The 22765-nt window shown below is 35.1% G+C and overlaps 1 protein-coding gene across 1 annotated transcript in view; it reads right to left on the reverse strand.

Moving 5' to 3' along the window:
* The window catches only part of BRIP1 (BRCA1 interacting helicase 1), a 191443-nt gene that overhangs the window by 11844 nt on the left and 156834 nt on the right, over positions 1-22765 (reverse strand). Inside the window, exon 17 of the mRNA XM_065909282.1 lies at positions 13845-13957. Within this exon, the coding sequence (XP_065765354.1) occupies positions 13845-13957 (113 nt within the window). The remainder of the gene's footprint in view (positions 1-13844; positions 13958-22765) is intronic.

A 22765-nucleotide genomic window follows, 5' to 3' on the forward strand; every position in this document is an offset into this window, starting at 1 on the left:
CTGCAACTTTGCTAAATTCACTGACTAGCTATAGTAATTTTCTGATTCTATCTTTAGGGTTTCCTATGTACAGTATCATGTCATCTGCAAACAGTGAGAGCTTTACTCTTTCTTTTCCGATCTGGATTCCTTTATTTTTCTTCTCGAATTGCTGTAGCTAGGACTTCCAGAACTATGTTGAATAATAGTGGTGAAAGTGGACACCCTGGTCTTGTTCCTGATCTTAGAGAGAATGCTTTCAGTTTTTCACCATTGAGAATAATGTTTGCTGTAGGCTTATCATATATGGCCTTTACTATGTTGAGGTAGGTTCCTTCTGTGCCCACTTTTTGAAGAGTTTTAATCATAAATGGGTGTTGAATTTTGTCAAAGGCTTTTTCTGCATCTATTGAGATGATCATATGGTTTTTATCTTTCAATTTGTTAATATGGTATATCACATTGATTGATTTGTGACCATTGAAGAATCCTTGCATTCCTGGAATAAACCCCACTTGATCATGGTGTATGAACTTTATGATGTGCTGCTGAATTCTGTTTGCTAAAATTTTGTTGAGGACTTTTGCATCTATGTTTATCAGTGATATTGGCCTGTAGTTTTCTTTTTTTGTATTGTCTTTATCTGGTTTTGGTATCAGGATGATGGTGGCCTCGTAGAATGAGTTTGGAAGTGTTCCTTCCTCTGTAATTTTTCAAAAGAGTTTTAGAAGGATAGGCATTAGCTCTTCTCTAAATGTTGATAGAATTCCGCTGTGAAGCCATCTGGTCCTGGGCTTTTGTTTTTTTGGGAGATTTTTGATCACAGCTTCAATTTAACTGCTTGTAATTGGGTTGTTCATAATTTCTATTTCTTCCTGGTTCAGTCTTGGAATGTTATACTTTTCAAAGAATCTGTCCATTTCTTCCAGGTTATCCATTTTATTGCCATATAGTTGTTCCTAGTAGTCTCTTAAAATTTTCTGTATCTCTGCATTGTCTGTTGTAACCTCTCCTTTTTCATTTCTGATTCTGTTGATTTGATTCTTCTTTTTCTTGATAAGTCTAGCCAAACGTTTGCCAATTTTGTTTATCTTCTCAAACAGCCAGCTTTTAGTTTTATTAATCTTTACCTCTGTTTCTTTCATTTTTCATTTATCTCTGCTCAGATCTTTATGATTTCTTTGCTTCTACTAATTTTGGGGGTTTTTGGTTCTTCTTTCTCCAGCTGTTTTAGGTGTAAAGTTAGATCATCTATGTGATGTTTCTGTTGTTTCTTGAGGTAGGATTGTATTGCTGTAAACATCCCTCTTAGAACTGCTTTTCCTCCATCCCATAGGTTTTGAGTTGTTGTGTTTTCATGGTCATTTCTTTCTAGAAATTTTCTGATTTTCCTTTTGATTTCTTCAGTAACCTGTTGGTTATTTAGGAACATGTTGTTTAATCTCCATGTGTTTGTGCTTCTTACAGCTTTTTTCTTGTAATTGATACCTATCTCATAGTGTTGTGGTAGAGGATGTTTGATACCATTTCAATTTTCTTAAATTTACTAACGTTTGATTTGTGACCCAAGATGTGGTCTATCCTGGAGAATGTTCCATGTGCACTTGAGAAGAAGGTGTATTCTTCTGCATTTGGATGGAATATCCTGAAGATATCAATGAGATCCATCTCATCTAATGTATCATTTAAGATTTGTGTTTCCTTATTAATTTTGTTTTGATGATCTGTCCATTGGTATGAGCAGAGTGCTAAAGTATGCTACTATTATTGTGCTACTGTCAATTTCTCCTTTTATGTCTGTTGCTGTTTGTCTTATGTATTGAGGTGCTCCTATGTTGGAGAAGGCAATAGCAACCCACTCCAGTACTCTTGCCTGGAAAATCCCATGGAAGGAGGGGCCTGGTAGGCTGCAGTCCATGGGGTCGCGAAGAGTCAGACATGACTGAGTGACTTCACTTTCACTTTCATGCATGGAGAAGGAAATGGCAACCCACTCCAGTGTTCTTGCCTGGAGAATCCCAGGGACGGCAGAGTCTGGTGGGCTCTCTTCTATGGGGTCGCACAGAGTCGGACATGACTGAAGCGACTTAGCAGCAGCAGCAGCAGCATGTTGGGTGTGTAGGCATTTACAATTGTTATATCTTCCTCTTGAATTGATCCCTTGATCATTATGTAGTGTCCTTCCATATCTCTTGCAATATTCTTTATCTTAAGGTCTATTTTGTCTGATATGAGGATTGCTACTCCAGTTTTCATTTGCTTCCCATTTGCATGGAAAGTATTTTTCCATCATCTCATTTTCAGTCTACATGTGCCTTTAGGTCTGAAGTGGATTTCCTGTAGACAGCATATATATGGGTCTTGTTTTTGTATCCATTCAGCCAGTCTGTATCTTTTGGTTGGAGCTTTTAATCCATTTAAAGTAATTATTGATATGTATGTTCCTATTGCCATTTTCTTAATTGTTTGGGGTTGATTTTGTAGATCTTTTTCCGTCTCTTATATTTCTTGACTACATAAATCCCTTTAACATTTGTTGTAAAGCTGGTTTGGTGGTAGTGAATTCTCTTAACTTTCACTTGTTTGAAAAAATTTTTATTTCTCCATCAATTTTGAATGAGATCCTTGCTGGCTAGGGATTCTTCATTGTAGAATTTTTCCCTTTCAGTACTTTAAATATATCCTGCCACCCCCTTCCTGCCTGCAGAGTTTCTGCTGAAAGATAAGTTGTTAAATGTTTGGGGTTTTCCCTTGTATGTTACTTGTTGCTTTTCTCTTGCTGTTTTTAATATTTTTTCTTTGTATTTAGTCTTTGTTAGTATGATACACAGATGATACCACCCTTATGGCAGAAAGCAAAGCATTAAAGAGCCTCTTGAAGAAAGTGAAAGAGGAGAGTGAAAAAGTTGGCTTAAAACTCAACATTCAGAAAACTAAGATCATAGCATCTGGTCCCATCATTTCATGGCAAATAGATGGGGGAATGGTGGAAACAGTGAGAGACTATTTTTTTGGGCTCCAAAATCACTGCAGATGGTGACTGCAGCCACGAAATTAAAAGACACCTGCTCCTTGGAAGAAAAGCTATGACCAACCTAGACAGCATATTAAAAAGCAGAGACATTGTTTTGCCAACAAAGGTCCATCTAGTCAAAGCTATGGTTTTTCCAGTAGTCATGTATGGACATGAGAGTTGGACTACAAAGAAAGCTGAGTGCCGAAGAATTGAATGCTTTTGAACTGTGGTGTTGGAAAAGATTCTTGAGAGTTCCTTGGACTGCAAGGATATCAAACCAATCCATCCTAAAGGAAATCAGTCTTGAATATTCATTGGAAGGACTGATGCTGAAGCTGAAACTCCAATACTTTGACCACCTGATGGAAAGAACTGACTCATTTGATAAGGCCCTGGTGCTGGGAAAGATGGAAGGGGAGGAGAAGGGGATGACAGAGGATGAGATGGTTGGATGGCATCACCAACATGATGGACCTGAGTTTGAGTAGGCTCTGGAAGTTGGTGATGGACAGGGAAGCCTGGTATCTTGCAGTCCATGGGGACACAGAGTCAGACATGAGTGAGCAACTGAACTGAACTGAACTGGCATGTTTCTCCTTAGGTTTATCCTGTATGGGACTCTTTGTGCCTCTTATACTTGACTGACTATTTCCTTTTCCATGTTTGAGAAATTTTCAACTATAATCTCTTCAAAAATTTTCTCATACCCTTTTTCTTTTCTTCTTCTGGGACCCTTATAATTTGATGTTGGTGTGTTTGATATTGTCCCAGAGGTCTCTGAGACTATCCTCAGTTCTTTTCATTCTTTTTACTTTATTCGGCTCTTCAAAAGTTATGTTCACCATTTTATCTTCCAGCTCACTGAATCATCCTTCTGCTTCAGATATTCTGCTATTGATTCCTTCCAGAGTATTTTTAATTTCAGTAATTGTGTTGTTTGTATATTTATTCTTTAATTCTTCTAGGTCTTTGTTAATTGATTCTTGCATTTTCTCCATTTTGTTTTCAAGGTTTTTGATCATCTTTAATATTATGATTCTGAATTCTTTTACAGGTAGTTTGCCTATTTTACCTTCATTTATTTGAACTTCTGTGTTTCTAATTTGTTCCTTCATTTGTATAGTATTTCTCTGCCTTTTCCTTATTTTTTTTTTTTTTAACTTATTGTGTTTGAGGTCTCCTTTTCCCAGGCTTCAAGGTTGAATTCTTTCTTCTTTTTGGTTTCTGCCCTTCTAAGGTTGGTCCAGTGGTTTGTGTAAGCTGTGCATAGGGTGAGATTTGTGCTGGTTTTTTTTTTTTTTTTTTTTTGCTTGTTTGTTTTTCCTCTGATGGTCAAGGCTGAGTGGGCGGTAATCCTGTTTGCTGATGATTGGGTTTGTATTTTTGTTTTGTTTGTTGTTTACATAAGGTGTCCTGCAGAGTGCTACTGGTGGTTGGGTGATGCCGGATCTTGTATGCAAGTGGTTTCCTTAGTGTGGGTTCTAACTACTTGTTACTCTCTAGGGTTAGTTTTCTCTGGTAGTCTAGGGTCTTGGAGTCAGTGCTCCCACTCCAAAGTCTCAGGGCTTGATCTCAGTTTTGGCATTTTCGGTTCCTGATGGTTCTCCTTGGTCTCCTGGAAACACTCTCTGCAGGAGCAGCTGAGACACTTTTCCTAGCCCGTGGCCCCTGCAGAGGACAGATGCACTCCCCATGGTCCATGGGTCCCTGTCTCTGCTTTTTAATACAATGTCTAGGTTGGTCATAGGGTTCCTTCCAAGGAGCAAACATCTTTTAGTTTTATGGCTGCAGTTACCATCCACAGTGATTTTGGAGCCCAAGAAAATAAAATCTGTCATTGCTTCTACTTTTTCCTCTTTTATTTGCCATGAAGTGGTGGGACAGGACGCCATGATCTTAGTTTTTTGAAATTTTTTTGATCTAAGTTTTTTGAAAGTTGAGTTTTAAGCCAGCTTTTTCAATCTCACCCTCATCAAGAGGCTCTTCAATTCCTCTTCCCTTTCTTCCATTAGAGTAGTATCATTTGTATTATCTGAGGTTGTTGATATTTCTCCCAGCAATCCTGATTCCATCTTTTTATTCATCCAGGCCAAGATTTCGCATGATGTACTCTGCACAGAGTTAAATAAACATGCCAACAATAGAAAGCCTTGTTATACTCCTTTCCTAATTTTGAACCAGTGAGTTGTTCCATGTTAGGTTCTAATTGTGGCTTCTTGACCTGTATACAGGTTCCCAGGAGATAGGTAAGGTGGTCTGGTACTTACCTCTTTAAGAATTTTCCAGTTTGTTGTGATCCACATAGTCAAAGGCTTTCACATAGTCAATGAAGCAGAAGTTTTTCTGGAATTCCCTTGCTTCTCTGTGATCCAACAAATGTTGGCAATTTGATTTCTGGTTCCTTTACCTGTTCTAAACCCGGCTTGTAGCTCTCAGCTCACATACTGCTAAAACCTAGCTTGAAGGATTTTGAGCATTACCTTATTAGCATGCAAAATGAGCACAACTGAGTAGTAATCTGAACATTCTTTGGCACCTTCCTTCTTTGGGATTGTAATGAAAACTGACCTTTTCCAGTCCTGTTGCCACTTGCTCAGTTTTCCAAATTTGCTGACATACTGAGTGCAGCATTTTAACAGCATCATCTTTTGGGATTTGAAATAGCTCAGCTGGAATTCCATCACCTCCACTAGCTTTGCAGTAATGCTTCCTAGGGCCCACTTGACTTCACACTCCAGGATGTCTGACCCAAGGTGAATGATCACACCACTGTGGTTATCCATGTCATTATGATCTTTTTCGTATAATTCTTGAGAATTTTAATAAACACCTTAATTTATAAAAATCTAATTTGGATTGATATGAACTTAATTTCAATAGTATACAAAAACACTGCTCCTGTAATAAGTTTCTTCCCCCCTCACCCTGTGTTATTACTTTAATTTAAATTTTATCTTTAAACATTACACCTGTGCAGAAAAGTGAGTACAGCAGGCCAAGTTGCTTATCTCTAAAAATGTCTGCATACAAAAGCAGCCCTTGGTTGGCTTTTAGATTTTAGGAAGGTTCCAATCACAAACTGATAAGAAAGTCTCACTGTGTCTAAAAGGTTTGTGCAAAAATAAGGTTAACGCCAAACATGTGCTTTTCTTCTGAGAGTCTAGACTTTGGTAAAGTGTTAGCCAGAGACTGCCTATATGATCAGTCCAAACAAAAACACTGGGTGCTGAGTCTTTAACAAGCTCTCCTGGTTGGCAATTATTTCACACAGGTTACCCCAATTCATTGCTGGGAATCTAAGAGTGCCCTGTATGACTCCACTGAGAGAAGACACTTGGAAGATTGTGCCTGACTTCCCCTGGAGCTTTGCCTGTGTTCCTTCTCTTTGCTGTTTTTGCTTTGTATCCTTTCACTGTGACAAATCTTAGGTGTGCATACAGCTATTTGCTGAATCTATCACTGCTCCTGGTGAATAACTAAACCGAAGGGTGGTTTTGGGGAACCCCAAGACCCATGCTTATTACCACAGACATAAAATTACTGCTTTATGCAGTTGTTCTCAAAATCAAATAGGAGAAAAATAGCTACCAAAATATACTTATATTGTTTTTTATATTTACCTATGAAATAACAGATCCTTATTTCTTCATGTGGATATAAGTTACAGATTAGTGTCCTTTCATGTAGCAAGAAAGAGACTCTTTTTAGTGCTTCTTGTACAATTAAGATTTCCAAAGATTAATTCTCTTGGTTTTTGTTTAGAAATGTTCTCAGTTCCGTTCAGTTCAGTTCAGTCAGTCGTGTCTGACTCTTTGCGACCCCATGAACCGCAGCATGCCAGGTCTCCCTGCCATCACCAACTCCCGGAGTCCACCAACCCATGTCCGTTGAGTCAGTGATGCCATCCAACCATCTCATCCTCTGTCATTCCCTTCTCCTCCTGTCTTCAATCTTTCCCAGCATCAGGGTCTTTTCCAGTGAGTCAGCTCTTCACATCAGGTGGCCAAAGTATTGGAGTTTCAGCTTCAACATCAGTCCTTCCAATGAACACCCAGGACTGATCTCCTTTCGGATGGACTGGTTGGATCTCTTTGCAGTCCAAGGGACTCTCAAGAGTCTTTTCTAACACCACTGTTCAAAAGCATCAATTCTTCGGTGCTTAGCTTTCTTTATAGTCTAACTCTCACATCCATACATGACCACTGGAAAAACCATAGCCTTGACTAGACAGACCTTTGTTGGCAAAGTAATGTCTCTGCTTTTTAATATGCTGTCTAGGTTAATCATAACTTTCCTTCCAAGGAGTAAGCGTTCTACTTCCTCCTTAAACTTTGAAGTATAATTTTGCCAGTTAGAGATTCCATTGATGGTCTTTTTCTTTCAGCACTTTAAATATTTCAATTTACTGTCTCCTTTCCATAGTGTTCAGTAAAAGATCTGCTAATTTAAGAGATCCTGTATATGGTTTTTCTTTTGCTGTTTTCTAGATTCTCTTTTTGTCTTCTGATAGTTTGATCACAACATTCTGATGTATGGATCTCTTTTGAGTTCAAACCACTTGGAGTTTTCTGCTTTTCTGAGATGTGGAGATCAGTGTTTTTCAACAAATTTGCGAAGTTTCCAGCCATTATTTCTTCAAAAAAATCTTTCCATTCACTTCTCTCTCTTTTCTCCCCCTAAGACTCTTTTTATGTGTATGTTGATATTCTTGATGTGGTTGTACAGGTTTCTGAGGCTATCTTAATTAATCTTCACTCTTCTTCTATTTCTTCCTCATACTAGAAATCAATTCTTTCTTCTCTCTGCTCAAAACTGCTGGCGAGCCCCTCTAATAAAATTTTAATTTCACTTATTGTACATTTGAACTCCAGAATTTCCATTAGGTTCTTTTTTAAAAAAAAAATTCTAATTATTGATATTCTTCACTTGGTGAAACATCATTCCCATAGTTTCTTATAGTTCTTTAGACATAATTTTCTTAGTTCTTTGGTCATATTTAAAATGGCTTTATATACCAACTTCAACCTCTTCAACTCCCTTAGAGATAATTCTATTGATTGCTTTCAAATCTTCAAAACAACTTTTAACTTTGTCACCCAGGACATTGTCTACATTGGTACATGTTCTTTGGGTTGTTTATTCTATTGTTGGGTGGAGTACTCTATAATGTCAATTTGATCTAGTTGGTTAACAACATTGTTTAAATCTTTTATCTCCTTACTGGTTTTCTGTTTCTTACTGCTAGCTATTGGGTTGGCCAAAAAGTTCATTCAGGTTTTTCCAACACATCTTATGAAATTTTTGACCAACCCAGTATTATTGAAAGAGGAATTTTAAAGTCTCCAACTTTACTTGTGGATTTGTCTATTTCTCTATTCAGATGTCAGCTTTTGTGTCATTTATTTTGAAGTTCTATTTTTAGGTGAATACACAATTAGGATTGTTATGTCTTTTTTGATAAGTGACCCTTTTACCGTTATGCTATTTTCCTTTCAGCACCCCTGTAATTTTCTTTGTTCTGAATTCTACTTTGTCCTGATATTAATATAGTTATTCCAACCAGTTCACTGGGGAAGAAGATCAGAATTCAAATTTCTAGTATGATTTACTCTTCATAGTACTCAAATAGCAGCTCTACATATTTTATCCAGGTTTTAAAAGCAGTATAGAATGCACTTATTCCATTTTATCTAGAATTGAAACCTCCAGACATTGTAAAAAGTTAATTTTAGCTTGTAAATTTTAATTTTTAATGAAATACATAAGCACAGCATAAAAGTCAAAGTTTTATAATATTATAATAGTTTCAATAAAAACAGAATTCTCTTTTGCCTACTCATACCACATCTTCAGTTCCCAATCTCATAAACAATTAATTTAAAATACCTTAGATAGTTCTTGTGGTCATTTGTCTTGGATTTTAACCACTAAAATTATGTACAGATTCTTCCTATAGAAGATGCTTATTTCATTATTACTGATAACTTCACTCCTCTCCAATCTTCTAGTAGAGTTATATCACAATTCTTTTGTAAATCAATATTCAGTGGCTTATCATGTATAGATGAAATTACATGATGGACTATGATTATATTCCCTTTCTCGTATGTTTTTGTCTGTCTTAGAGTTACTAACTCTCCTTCTCCCCGTTCTTGCTTAATTTTCTGTTTTCTATCATTAATTAATTCCCACTTTGTCACAGCTATAAGAATTTTTTTCAATATGGGCAAACCTTCCATCCTCAAAAACCAATCTAGACTACCTACTATGGGACTGCCACACAGATGCATCCCAGAACCTTCTTTCTTGTTTTGGGAATTCCACTTTTCTGGGTTGGAACTCCAGTTTCCTGAATCTTTGGTATTCCTCTTTCTGAATTTTCTCTTCTTTGATAAAGCATATCTTTCAGTAGAATACTGAGAAACTGTGCATTTGAAGCAAAAGTGTCAGGTCCTTTAACACTGAAGGCTTTATTTTGTCTTACAGTTTATTGATCATTTGGGGGTTGCTTAGAACATAAATTGCAAATCAAAAATTTTCCTCAGATAGTTGAAGATAATTTTCAACAGTCTTCTGGCTTCTGGTGTTGCTTTTAAGAAGTCTATTTCAATTTAGACTCCATATCTTTTGTATGAGAGTTGCCTCTTTCTCTCTGGATGGTTTTAGGACCTTTTCTTTACCTTAGGTACTTTGAAACTGCATAGTGAGGTGCTTTGTAGCTCTTCCCCTTTACCGGTGCTTGAGTGTGTCTTTTCATCAGGAAACTACGTTCTTCAATTCTGAGCATTTTTCTTGAATTATTTCTTTGACATATTTCTCTATTTTCTCCAGTCTCTTCATATGGAGCTCCTATTTATCAGAAGTTGGTTCTTGCATACTGCTCCTCTAATTTTCTAGTTCTTTCCTATTTCTCTTTGATTTTTGGATGTGGGAAATTCTAATTTTTCCCTCCTAAATCCAATTCTACATTTAAAATCTGTTGCTACCATATTAATGTCTAGGAACTTTTTCTTATTTTCTATTCTTGTTTTATGGAGGCGCTGTCTTACCTCTCTTTGGATATTACTAATAGAAATTTATAAAGTTTCCTTTTGTCCCAGGGTTGGCAAACTACAGTCCACAGAGGAAATCTGGCCCACATCATATTTGTGTATAGCCTACAATCTAGGAATGGTATTTACATTTTAAAGGTTAAAAAAAAAAAACAAAAAAGAATACGGATGCAGACTATATGTAGCCTGAAAAACATAAAACATTCTTGTCTGGCCTGTTACAGTTTGCCAATCCCTGTTCTATTACACTGTTTCTGTTTTCTACAAGTTCTTCCAGCTACAAGGACTTCCACCTTCTGATAGTCTCGTGATATTTTAAAGCAATCCATAGGTTCCAAGGCATCAGACCAACATAAGATAGGGTTGTCACCTGTCTTAGAGAAGAATACTGCACTTTCCTGCCTTGAAGATATAAGATTTTCAGCTGAGGGAGAAAAAGAGAATAGAGTTCTCACATTCAGTAGGTAGACTTTTCTTACCCCCATCTTTAACCCCTTCTTAGCTGTACCCATAGCTAAAGAATATATAGACTCTCTAGTTCATTATATCCAGAGAGTAAACCTGGATGGAGCAGGCTGTCTAACTACTTCCTATACTAACATGTAACCCATTCTAGAATAGCTCCAAGTCCTAAGTTTTTCTATGCTTGAATCTGGAAGATCTTATTAGCTTTCATGACTATAGATTTAAATTTCAGCTTTCTCTTACCTGTTAAGTCATTTAATCATTCATCTGTTTTTCTGTGTTCAAAACTTATTGATAGTTCATCTGTTACTGTCTCTTCTCCCACTCTTTTCATGTCTATAGATTTGACATTTTTATTCCTTATACCATCATGGGATTTTGAGAGGGGGTGAAAATTGATACAAATGTTTGATTTCTCCATAGGGACTTTAAAAATCTAAATTTTATATGATACTCTTTTGTGATATTTTAAAGTAGTCCACAGGTTCCGAGGCATCAGACCAACCAAAAAATTGAAAGGGCAGGATAGGAAGATGGATACTGTCAATTGTTACATAACACCTACGCCATTTTATAAAACAGTGTTGAAAATCAATGTAAAGTCAGGGTGCCATTCTATCGTGGTCCCACTTTGGTTTAAGTTTAAAGTGTTCTATAACAAAAAGGCATTAAGTTAACAAAATAGTTCAGAGAAAAAGGTTTCACCTTTTCTTTTTCCCATTGTTTTCATACTGCCTTGCTCAAATGAATTATGCCCACTTGAGACAAAGATTATACTTCAGTAAAGCAGAACCATTAGGAAACTTATAGTGCAGTTGTAACCTGGTCACAAAACCATCTGGTACATTCCTGAAAGCTGTTATTACATTTCATGGGCTTATATTACTTCAAATATGCTAAGAGTCCCATGTGGGCTTAAAAAAAAGATAACATTTTTTAAACTCAATTTGTTTCTGCTTATTTTAGTCCTTCTAGACAAATCTCTTATAAGAACAGCGCCTTAGTATAAGCACCTTTTATGTCAATCAATATACATTATGAATTTTACCATATGATGTAAAACATTCACTTGATTTTCTGGTGGATGTTTCTTTGTAGTAAGTTGCTACTTGTTGATTCTATTTCTCTAAATATCAGTAAAATAACAGTCTGTCACTTTTTAATTAATGAAACAATGAAACTATAGTATTATGTATCAATATTATAAACACAAGCTTTTCTGAAATTCTTGAAAAGTATGTTTCAAAGCTCTAGAAATTCTCTGGTCAATATGGTATAGCTGGAAAAGCACTGAACCTGGCATTTTTCACTAATTCAACAAGTACATACTTTGCATCTATGCCCCAAGATGAGACACAGTTGCTAAGAATGTAAAAATGTCTAATACATGTTTAGGGAAGGAGACAGACATATAAACAGGCTATTTCAATATACTGAGATATATGTTATAATAGAGATAAGTATAAAATGCTATGGGTTTCCCACAGAGTAAATAACTCTAGTTGGAGAAATTTTTAAAAGTCTTCATAAAGGACATGACCTCTTCAACTAGGTTTTAACTGGTAAACTTCCCAGATGAATTGTATGGTAACTTGAATGTGAAGGCGAAGAGTAATGAAAGGATATGGTATATTTATAGTTTAATAACGAGATGTTTATATTTAATAGAACTTTAGTGGATACAGGTAGGGTATAAGGATGAAAAAGCAAGTATTAAGGTTTTAAATGTAGGTGGGGTCAAGCCGTGAAGGTGCATTTAGCAGCTATGTGACATTAGGCAAGTAATTTCATCTTCACAACCTGCTTAATATATGTAGAAAAAGTTTATAAGTGACAAAATAAGATACAAATATACTTTAGCTTCAGATGGTTTCTGAAAATTCAAGGCATTGCTCATACTGAGAAACAAAATAATCAACTGAGGTAAAAATATTTATTTTCCTGAAATTCAGCATAATAACTAAAAGTCAAGAATTTTAAAACAAATATTCAGGTTCCCCTAGAAATTATTTGTTGAATATTAAAATTCTAATACAACCAACAAGTCAACCAAACAGGGAGAGACAAAGTAAGTAGATGGAATGCATCAAGGACAATTTCCAGTGCAACTTGATGTCAAGTACAAGTGGGATTTCTAGGAAGAGAAGGGCAGCAGCTTAACATATCAGTAGGTTAAACATAGAACTGAATAATTCAGTTTGAACAGAAATAACTACAGAATATCATTCTGAAATGATGGGGAAGGGAGTAGGTGATGTGTTTTAGGACTTACTTTAGCTATTGCAGTCCTATGTCATCAGCATATGTAAATCTGAACACAAATGCATTCTGGTCTGCTCAGGTTAAATGAGCTAAGGTGAATAAACAAGACGCAAGAAAAATATAATTTCTAGATTGGTTAGTGTAGGTAATGGTTAGCTGCAGGTCTTCTGGCTAAACTGAAAACGTGTCATACGGCCATGTTTTTGTGATTTTGCCCTTAACCTGTGTTCTTCTATTTGAATTTTCTGAATTTTATTTGTAGAGCTTCACAGGAAAAAACTATTATATGCGTAAACTAATTATAATTTCAGAAATAGAGAACAATATAATGCTAAATTAGATTATAAATAATCTAATAATTATAGTTTCATAAATTTAAAGTGTTGATGTCTTGTCAGACAGCAGTCCCCAACCCTTTGGCATCAGGGACACGTTTCATGGAAGACAATTTCTCCACAGTGTGTAGCCCAGTTCCTAACAGGCCACAGATGAGAATGAATTGGGGAACCCCGCTGTAGGACCTCATGTGAAATTATGGTATAAAATGGTGTTTTAAAAACTAGTTCCAAAAAAAAAAAAAAAAAAAAAAAAAAAAAAAACTAGTTCCACAAAACACAAATCTTAACAGACCACAATCTTTGGAAAAAGGAGTATTATAATTAAATTTTACTGTCAGGGCCTTGAATTCTCCAGTACCATGAACACAACTTGTTTTTAACCGTTCTTAGTTTGCTTTTTATCATCATTTGGGTTCTGATGTTCACAAGATAAAATTTTATTGTTTGGTGGTGAGCTTCTATAAACATCTACTGAGCACTTCTGTTGTATACTCACTGACCAATCATAAATCTTTGAACTTAAGCAAATATTGAGTTTCATTTATTTCATTGACTCTTTCAACTTTCACTTCTGACATCTATCACTGAGAATATACCAGTACCGAGTGTTCCAGTAAAATAAAATTCCATCAAATTTACTTATAAGGAATAAAGCAGCAAGACTAGCTGTACACATAGTCAAGGTTGGAGATAATATTACAGTAGTGTTACATTAAATTTCACTCCACTTACCTACCAAGGGCCTGGTTTAAGGCCCTGTATGCTTGAATTTCATACCACTGACGACCTGGTAAAAGACCTCTTAATTTTGAATGCTGATCATTATACTGTTTCTTTAGTTCAACCTATAATTTTAAAATATAAAGAATACAGTAGATAACTAAAGCTCATTTTAAAATCATATTAACTTCTAACATTTTGACTATCATTTAATTAGGGTAGAAAGATTTTTTTTTTCAATACTAAACTTTTTTTTTGGTCATTTAAAACATTTCCATTCACCTTAACACTACCTAAATTCATACATGAACATAATTAATCAGCTCTGTGATAATATCAATTAGTTTTAGACATAATTTATGTACAACAAAATTCTCAAACTTTCAATGTACATGTAGATAAATTTTAATAAAAGTAACCACCATCACAATCATAATTTAAAATATTTTCACTTCCTAAAAAATTTTTTCTATCCTTCTTCAAGCAATTGCCTTTATTGCTGACCTGGTCAACCAATGATCTGTTTTCTGTTTTGCTTTGTCTAGAATTCTATGTAAATGTTATTACACTGTATGTAACCATTGGTGTCTTTTTTCATCTAGCATAATGAGTTTGGAATTCATTCATGTTGAAACATACATCAGTAGTTCATTATTTCATGTTTATCTGCTTGATAATCTCTGTTTTCTAATTGGGAGGTTTAGACTATTTATATTCAATGTAATTACTGTCACGCTCTGTTTTCAACAAGAAAAAGTGTGCTAAGCTGCTTCAGTCATGTCTGACTCTTTGTGACCCTACAGACTTCAGCCTGCCAGGCTTCTCTGTTCATGGGATTCTCCAGGAAAGAATCCTGGAATGGGTTGCCATTTCCTCTTCCAGGGGATCTTCCCAACACAGGGATCCAACCTGAGTCTCTTACGTCTCCTGCATTGGCAGGCAGATTCTTTATTGCTATCGCCACCTGGGAAGCCCCAATTACTGTCATGATTTGGTTTAAATCTACAGTATAGAAAACACATTCTTCTCAAGTACACATCAAACATTCTATAAGACAGATGAGCCACAAAATAAGTCTTAAAAAATGTAAGACTGAAATTACATCAAGTATCTTTTCCAACTATAATGGTAAGAAATTAGAAATTAATAACATTAGGAAAACTGAAATAGTCACAAATATGTGGAAATTAAAGAATATATACCTGAACAATCAATGAGCCAAAGAAATCAAAAGTAAAATCAAACAGTATCTTGACACAAACAAAAATGGAAACACAAGAAACCAAACTATGGGATGTAGCAAAAACAGTTCTGAGAGAAGTCTATAGCAAAAAAAAGGCCTACATTAAGAAAAAATAAAGATTTCAAATAAACAACATAACTTTACATCTTAAGGAATGAGAGAAAAAGAACAAGCTAATCTCAGCAGAAGGAGGGAAACTACTAAGATAAGAGCAAAAATAAATGAAACAGACCAGGAAAAAAACAGAAAAAAAAAATCAATAAAACTAAGTTGATTTTAAAGATAAATAAAACTGATAAACTTTTGCCAAATAATTAAGCAGAAAAAAAGGAGTCAAGCAATGTTACAAATGAAAGCAAAGATTACAACTGGTATTACAGAAATACAAAGAACTGTAAGAGACAACTATAAATAACTATTTGCTAAAAAGTGGATAACCCAGAAGAAATGGATAAATTCCTAGAAACAATCAACCTAACACGATTAAATCATAAAGACACAGAAAATCTGAACAGACCTATAAAAAAGGACATTAAAACAATAGTCAAAAACCTCTCAAACAAAGGTAGGCTCAGGACCAGATAACTTCATTAGTGAAGTTCTACTAAGCATTGACACCAATTCTTCTCAAATGATTCCATAAATACTGAAGAGAGGGGAACATTTCCAAACTTACTTTAAGAGATCCCCGTTTCTCTCATACCAAAGCATGTAGGGACACTATAAAAAAAGAAAATTATAGGCCAGTATTCTGAGTGGCAAAAAAAACTCCTGACAGAACAGTAAAAGGATCATACATCATAATCAAGTGGGATTTATCCCTGAAACACAAATTGGCTCAACATACATAAATCAATAAATGTGACACACCACTACCACAAAATGAAGGATAAAAATATTATCTCAGTAGATGCAGTAAAAGAATTTGACAAAATTAAACATCCTTTCAGATAAAAGTTTTAAAAAATGAGGCATAGCGAAATGTAAACTCAACACAGTAAAGGCCATAGAGACAAGCCCATAGATAACATCCTACTTAAACGTGAAGAGTTAAATGTTTTTCCTCTGAAGTCAGGAATGAGAGGTGCCCTCTCTTACCACTTCTATTTAACAAAGTACTAAGTCTTAGCCAGAGAATTAGACAATAAAAAGTAATAAAAGGCATCCAAATCAGAGAGGAAGAAGTAAAACTGTTTGTTTGCAGATGACATGATTTTGTATGTAGAAAATCCTAAAGATCTACCAAAAAACTCTTAAAACCAATAAATGAATTTGTAAGGTTGCAAGATACAACAATCAACATACAAAAATCAAAATAAACATACTAAATAGTGTTTCTATACACTAACAACAAACCATCCAAAAAAGAAAAAGAAGAAATTAGGAAAACTACCCCATTTACAATAGCATCAAAAAGAATAACATTCTTTGGAATAAATTTAGTCAAGAAGGTGAAAAACCTTTACACTAAAAACTATAAAACACTGATGAAAGAAACTGAAGAAATACAAATAAATGGAAAGATCCTGTGTTTATGGAAAGAAACAATTAGTATTGTTAAAATGTCCTTATTACTCAAAGTGATCTACAGGTTTAATAAAATCTCCACCAAAATCAAAGTGACATTTTTTTTACAGAAATACAAAAAACAATTCTAAAATTTGTATGGAACCACAAAAGACCCTCAATAGTCAGAACAATATTAAGAAGAAAGAACAAAGCTGAAGGCAACACATTTCCTAATTTCAAACTTTGGTAATCAAAAGTTTGATTTACATCAATTTATAAATTTGATTTATATTAAAAACTTTAGTAATAAAAACAATATGGTATAGGCATAAAATCACTCAGGCCAATGGAACAGGAGAGAGAGTTCAGAAGTAAATCCACACATATACGGTTAATTAATCTTTGACAAGGGCAACAGGAACAGAGAATGGAGAAAGGATAGTCTCTTTAGAAATGGCGCTGGGAGAACTGGACATCCACATGCCAAAGAATGAAACTGGATCCTTATCTTATACCATATATAAAAATCAATTCAAAATGAATTAAAGACTTAAATGTATGATCTGAGACCATAACACTCCCAGAAGAAAACAGGAAAAAGTTCCTTAGTCTCAGCAATGATTTTTTGGATATGACACCAAAAGCATAAGCACAAAGGCAAATGAAATAAGTGGGACCACATTAAACTAAGATGCTCATACATAAGCATTGTACACAAGAAATAAGTGACAAGATGAAAAGACAACCTATGGAACAGGAGAACCATACATCTGATAAGAGGTTTATATCCAGAAAATAAAAGGAACTCATGCAACCAACAACCAAAAAAAAAGTAAAAATCAAAAGAAAACCTGATTTAAAAATGAGCAGAAGTCCCAAACAGGCATTTTTTCCAAAGAAGACTCACAAATGGTCAGTGGGTATATGAAAAGGTGTTTAACATCACTAATCATTACCAAAATGACAAAAGATGACAAGTGTGAGCAAGGGTATGAAGTAAAAGGAACACTTATACACTGCTGGTGGGAACATAGATTGGTATAGCCATTATGAAAAATAGAATGGTTACTCCCCCAAAGAATTAAAAATAGAATTACCATATAATCCAGCAATCCCACTATTGGGTATATATCTAAAAGAAATAAAACCACTGTCTTGAAGAGATGTGTGCAATCCTACGTTCACTGCAACATTTTTAACATATGCAAGATATGGAAACAACCCAGGTGTCACTGATGAATGACTGAATGGATAAAGAAAGTGTAAACTATACACACACACGTGTACATACACTGGAACATTATTCAGCCATAAAAAGGAAAGTCTGTCGTTTATAACAACATGGATGAACCTGGAGGATGTTATACTAGTGAAATAAGCCAGACAGAGAGAGAAACACAGAAACACAGCCATGACCTCACTTATACATGGCATCTAAAAATGCTAAACATATTGAACTCAAAAGTATGTGGTTAGGTAGTAGGTGAGGGGTAGAGGAAATTGGGAGATACTAGGTAAAAGAGTATAAATTATCAGTTACTTTCAGTTACAAGATAAGTAAGTTCTGGGATCTGAATGTACAGCATGGTGACTATACTCAATAGTAATGTATTGTACACTTGAAATATGCTAAGGCCTTAAGTGTTCTCACCATACACTGAAAAAATAGCAACTATGTGAGGCAATGTTTATGTTAATTACCCTGATAATGGTAATTTTACAATATAAATTAAGTTACCACATTTTACACCTTAAACATATACAATTTTTATTTGTCAATTACATCTCAAAGAAAATGGGGAAAAAAGAGGTCCATACGGTGTGGTGACAAACTTTCTGCTGGCTTTGATCTTGGTTTTGAAAAGATGGATCCCTTATTTCTGCAGTAAAAATCTTTCCTGGCCTCAAAACAGACCATAAATAACAATGAAAGTTAAACGAAAAACTGGAGAAGTTCTGTTACCTAATACACAATGAGCTCATACATAATTAATAACAAAATTTCACTACTAAAAGTGAATAATCTGTGAGAAAGCAAGTCATCAAAGATGAATGATAAATGGCTAACTGGTAATGATAAATGGTAACTGACATGAAAAGATATTTAACCTTATTAATAAACCAAGAAATGCAAATTTAACATTTCCATTGTTTTCATTTGTAGAATACTGAAAAACATTTACCAAATGTGTTTATATTTTCCAATAACTATAGATAAAACTTCATTACATCCTTGTATTGAAGAAAATTAAAAAATAATACAAATGGACATCAAGTGGATCAATGAAATATATTACATTTATTCTGAGATAAATATTGGGTTACAATACAAAAGAAATAGATCTGTATGTTCTGACATGGAAATTTAGCCAAGATATTTATTTTAAATAAAAAATAAAGTAAAACACACACAATGCATACATACAAATGGCCAGGTGTCATGTTAGGAATAAGGACCACAATTTAGAGCAATGTCAGTTTTAAACTACCCCCAAAATATTTAAACCAAGCCCTAACAAGAACCTGGAGAAGGAAATGGCAACCCACTCCAGTACTCTTGCCTGGAGAATTCCGTGGACAGGGCAGCCTGGTGGGCTGCTGTTTATGGGATTGCACAGAGTCGGACACGACTGAAGCGACTTGGCGGCAGCAGCAGCAGCAGCAGCTAACAAGAACCACAGGGAAACAATTTAAAGATTGTACCTTGAGTTTTTCCCACATCTCCCCAAATATATTGTCAAATCGTGTCTATGTAAGCTCAAAATGATCAGTTACTAACTGATCTGCCTAAAAAGTAAAAATCAATATTCTCCAGAGACTGATAACAGAATCCAGAATCTCTACTATGTACCATTCACAGTGTCCACTCTACAAAAGGAATTACTAGAAAGATATCAGTAATCAAGGAAAAAGCAAGCAGTCAATAGAAACCAACTGAAAAAGGGCTCAGCCGTTAGAATTAGCAAAGACTTTAACTGTTATAAATATATTTAAATAACCTTAAAACATATGGTTTAATGACTGGACTTTAGAGAATCTCAGCAGAAAAATGGAAATGTAAAAAAGATCCAAATAGAAATTAAAAAAAAATAGAATAGCTGAAAAAAATTCACTGAATCGGTTTAACAACATAATGGAGAAGGCAGAAGAATTTACCCAGCAAATCTTAAGACAGATCAATAGAAATAACGAAACATCAATTAGAGCAAAATAACTTTATACACACCAAAGACACTGGTTAGTGTAAAAAAATCAAAGCATATAAAAGTTGGATGATGATCTAAACAAATTTAAAAATCAAGGTTGAAACAATACTAATGCATTTGATACAATATTCACTGCCTCAAAGGCTCCACTATTAAAGGATATCAAGAATTTCTCACTTTTCCAAGTGACTGCATCTGCATTCATTTTCTATCTAGACAATAACACAGAGACTGTGTTAAATTCAACTTCTGTGTTTTTCTGGACTATCTAGTCCTTGAGGTTGATATTATAACCATATAATTTTGCAAAGAGACTCAATTAATTACAGGGCATAAAAATATATTCCTAGTAGTAGAAGTGTCACACCAAAGGGTACCACATACCCAGTAAGAATCTTTAAAATTATATCATTTCAAAAGAGATGAACATATACAAGATCCGAAAATACGGCATACACACATCAGACTGACCTATTCAAATATATAAGTTAAAGAACTTTTTCCTGTAAAAAGTAAAACGCAAGTTATTGTTTAAAACTGAAATATAGCTAATTTTTTGGGCTTTCCTGGTGGCTCAGGCAGTAAAGAATCTGCCTACAATGCAGGAGACCTGAGTTCAATACGTGGGGTGGGAGGATCCCCTGGAGAAGGGAACAGCCACCCACTCCAGTACTGTGGCCTAGAAAAGTTCACTGATAGAGGAGCCTGGCAGGCTACAGTCCATAGGGTCGCAAAGCTGGACACGATTGAGCTACTTTCAGTTTCACTTTTCATAGTTAATTTACAATGTTGTATTATAAAATGCAAGTTCTGAGTGAAAGGAAATTATGTATTATGATTTTACAGTTTCCATACACTGAATGAAAAAGGGGAGTTATGCTTTAAGCTGTTTTCAAGAATGCTGTGGAAACATTAAAAATATGCATCTAAAGTATAAAAATTGATATAATGAAAAGAAAATTTTGGTAACAAAAAAACCCCACTAAATTCTATTCAATATTTATAATTTTGGCTGTGTGCAAGGTATCTGTGATAGGCAGTAAGAATACAAAGGTAAGTGAAAAACACTTTCTGCCTAGCAAGAGCTTACAAGAATAGAAACAAGTGAGTACAAATGGCCATCAAGTAAATACAAAGGTAACTCTGATTACAGTGTACAGAAGTTAAGAAACAAAACCAGCCTCTGTATTTGGTACAAGGGTAATGAGGGCCTTACTTGGAAAGGCAAAGAGAATGGAAAGGAGGCCCAGTTCATAACACACAGAACTTAAGTGACAAAGAAGATATGGGGATGGGGCACATTAGAGAGGGAAAAGTCAAAAATGACTCAACAGTTGCCAGTCACTGACAGAATCCAGTAACCCACCGAGAGAAGAGAAAAAGTACATTTAAGGAAGAAGATAAACTTGGCTTACGTCTTGTTAAATAAATAACTTCTAAATCAAGAACAGAAATTGATAATGAGTTAGCTAATTAGAAAGTCAAAATTGGAAAAGTGGGGAATCAAAGATCTTATTAATAAATGATAACAATATCTATCAAACTGCCATAATGTTCCATGCAGTGCAGTGCTTAATATGCATCATTATCTCATTTAATTCCTACAACAATCTTAAAAAGATTTTTGAGATTTTTACTGCTACCCCATGACCAACCTAGGCAGCAAATTAAAAAGCAGAGACATTACTTTGTGGACAAAGGTATGTCTAGTCAATGCTATGGTTTTTCCAGTGGTCGTGTAGGGACATGAGAGTTGGACTATAAAGAAAGTTGAGCACCGAAGAATTGATGCTTTTGAACTGTGATGTTGGAGAAGACTCTTGAGAGTCCCTTGGACTGCAAGGAGATCCAACCAGTCAATCCTGAAGGAGATCAGTCCTGGGTGTTCATTGGAAGGACTGATGTTGAAGCTGAAACTCCAATACTTCGGCCACCTGATGCAGAGAGCTGACTCATTTGAAAAGACCCTGATGCTGGGAAAGATTGACAGCAGGAAGAGAAGGGGATGACAGAGGATGGGATGGTTGGATGGCATCACCGACTCAACGGACATGGGTTTGGGTGGACTACGGAAGTTGGTGATGGCAGGGAGACCTGGCGTGTTGTGGTTCATGGGGTCACAAAGAGTCTGACACGACTGAGCGATTGAACTGAACTGAACTTAACTGAGTTATAAGTTAAATATTTAGAGGCAATACAGCAAATGTGTGCATGTGTGCTCAGTCATGTCTGACTCTTTGTGACTGATGGCCTATAGCCCACCAGGTCCCTCTGTCCGTGGAATTTTCCAGGCAAGAATACTGGAGTGGGTTGCCATTTCCTACTCCAGGGGATCTTCCTAACCCAGGGATCGAACCCACGTCTCTTACATTTATTTGCACTGGCAGGTGGTTTCTTTACCACTAGCGTCACCTGGGAAGCCCAATATAGCAAATATTAGGTTAAATAAACAAAATTTATCTCCTCAGTCTTTTATTTTTCTTTAAAATGAATTAACTTTTATGTATGAGTACATTATTTCAACTTGTTGAGAATTTTTAAGTTCTTACAATCCAAATGGCCTTTAAAATACTGCCAATATTTTACCTAGGGAAATTATTTTAGGTAAAAAGTAAAGAAAAAAAAACTTTTGAAAGTAAATATATATAAAGGCTAACTCTGAAATATTTTTTATTATATAAAGAAGGAGAGTTTTAAAAATAAATTTAAAAATTGTCTTTGGGTGAACACACTTAATTAGGGAAAGCAAAAGTAAGAGTTTGGAAAAGGTAGAAAGCTAGTACACCTCATTTTAATGACATCAGAATCTATTTCATTGTACACTTAGGAATTATCAGGCACAAAAATCAATGCCCAATTTAAAATGACATAAAGCATATGTGAAAAAGCCAGTTTCTCCTGCCAGCAAATAGCCTAAATGTTAAGTAAACCAAAGGCTGGAAGGGATTAGTTGAAATGTCAGAAGACAACCTTTT

This window comes from Muntiacus reevesi, chromosome 18 (genome assembly GCF_963930625.1).
Source record: "Muntiacus reevesi chromosome 18, mMunRee1.1, whole genome shotgun sequence".
NCBI classification, from domain to species: Eukaryota; Metazoa; Chordata; class Mammalia; order Artiodactyla; family Cervidae; genus Muntiacus; species Muntiacus reevesi.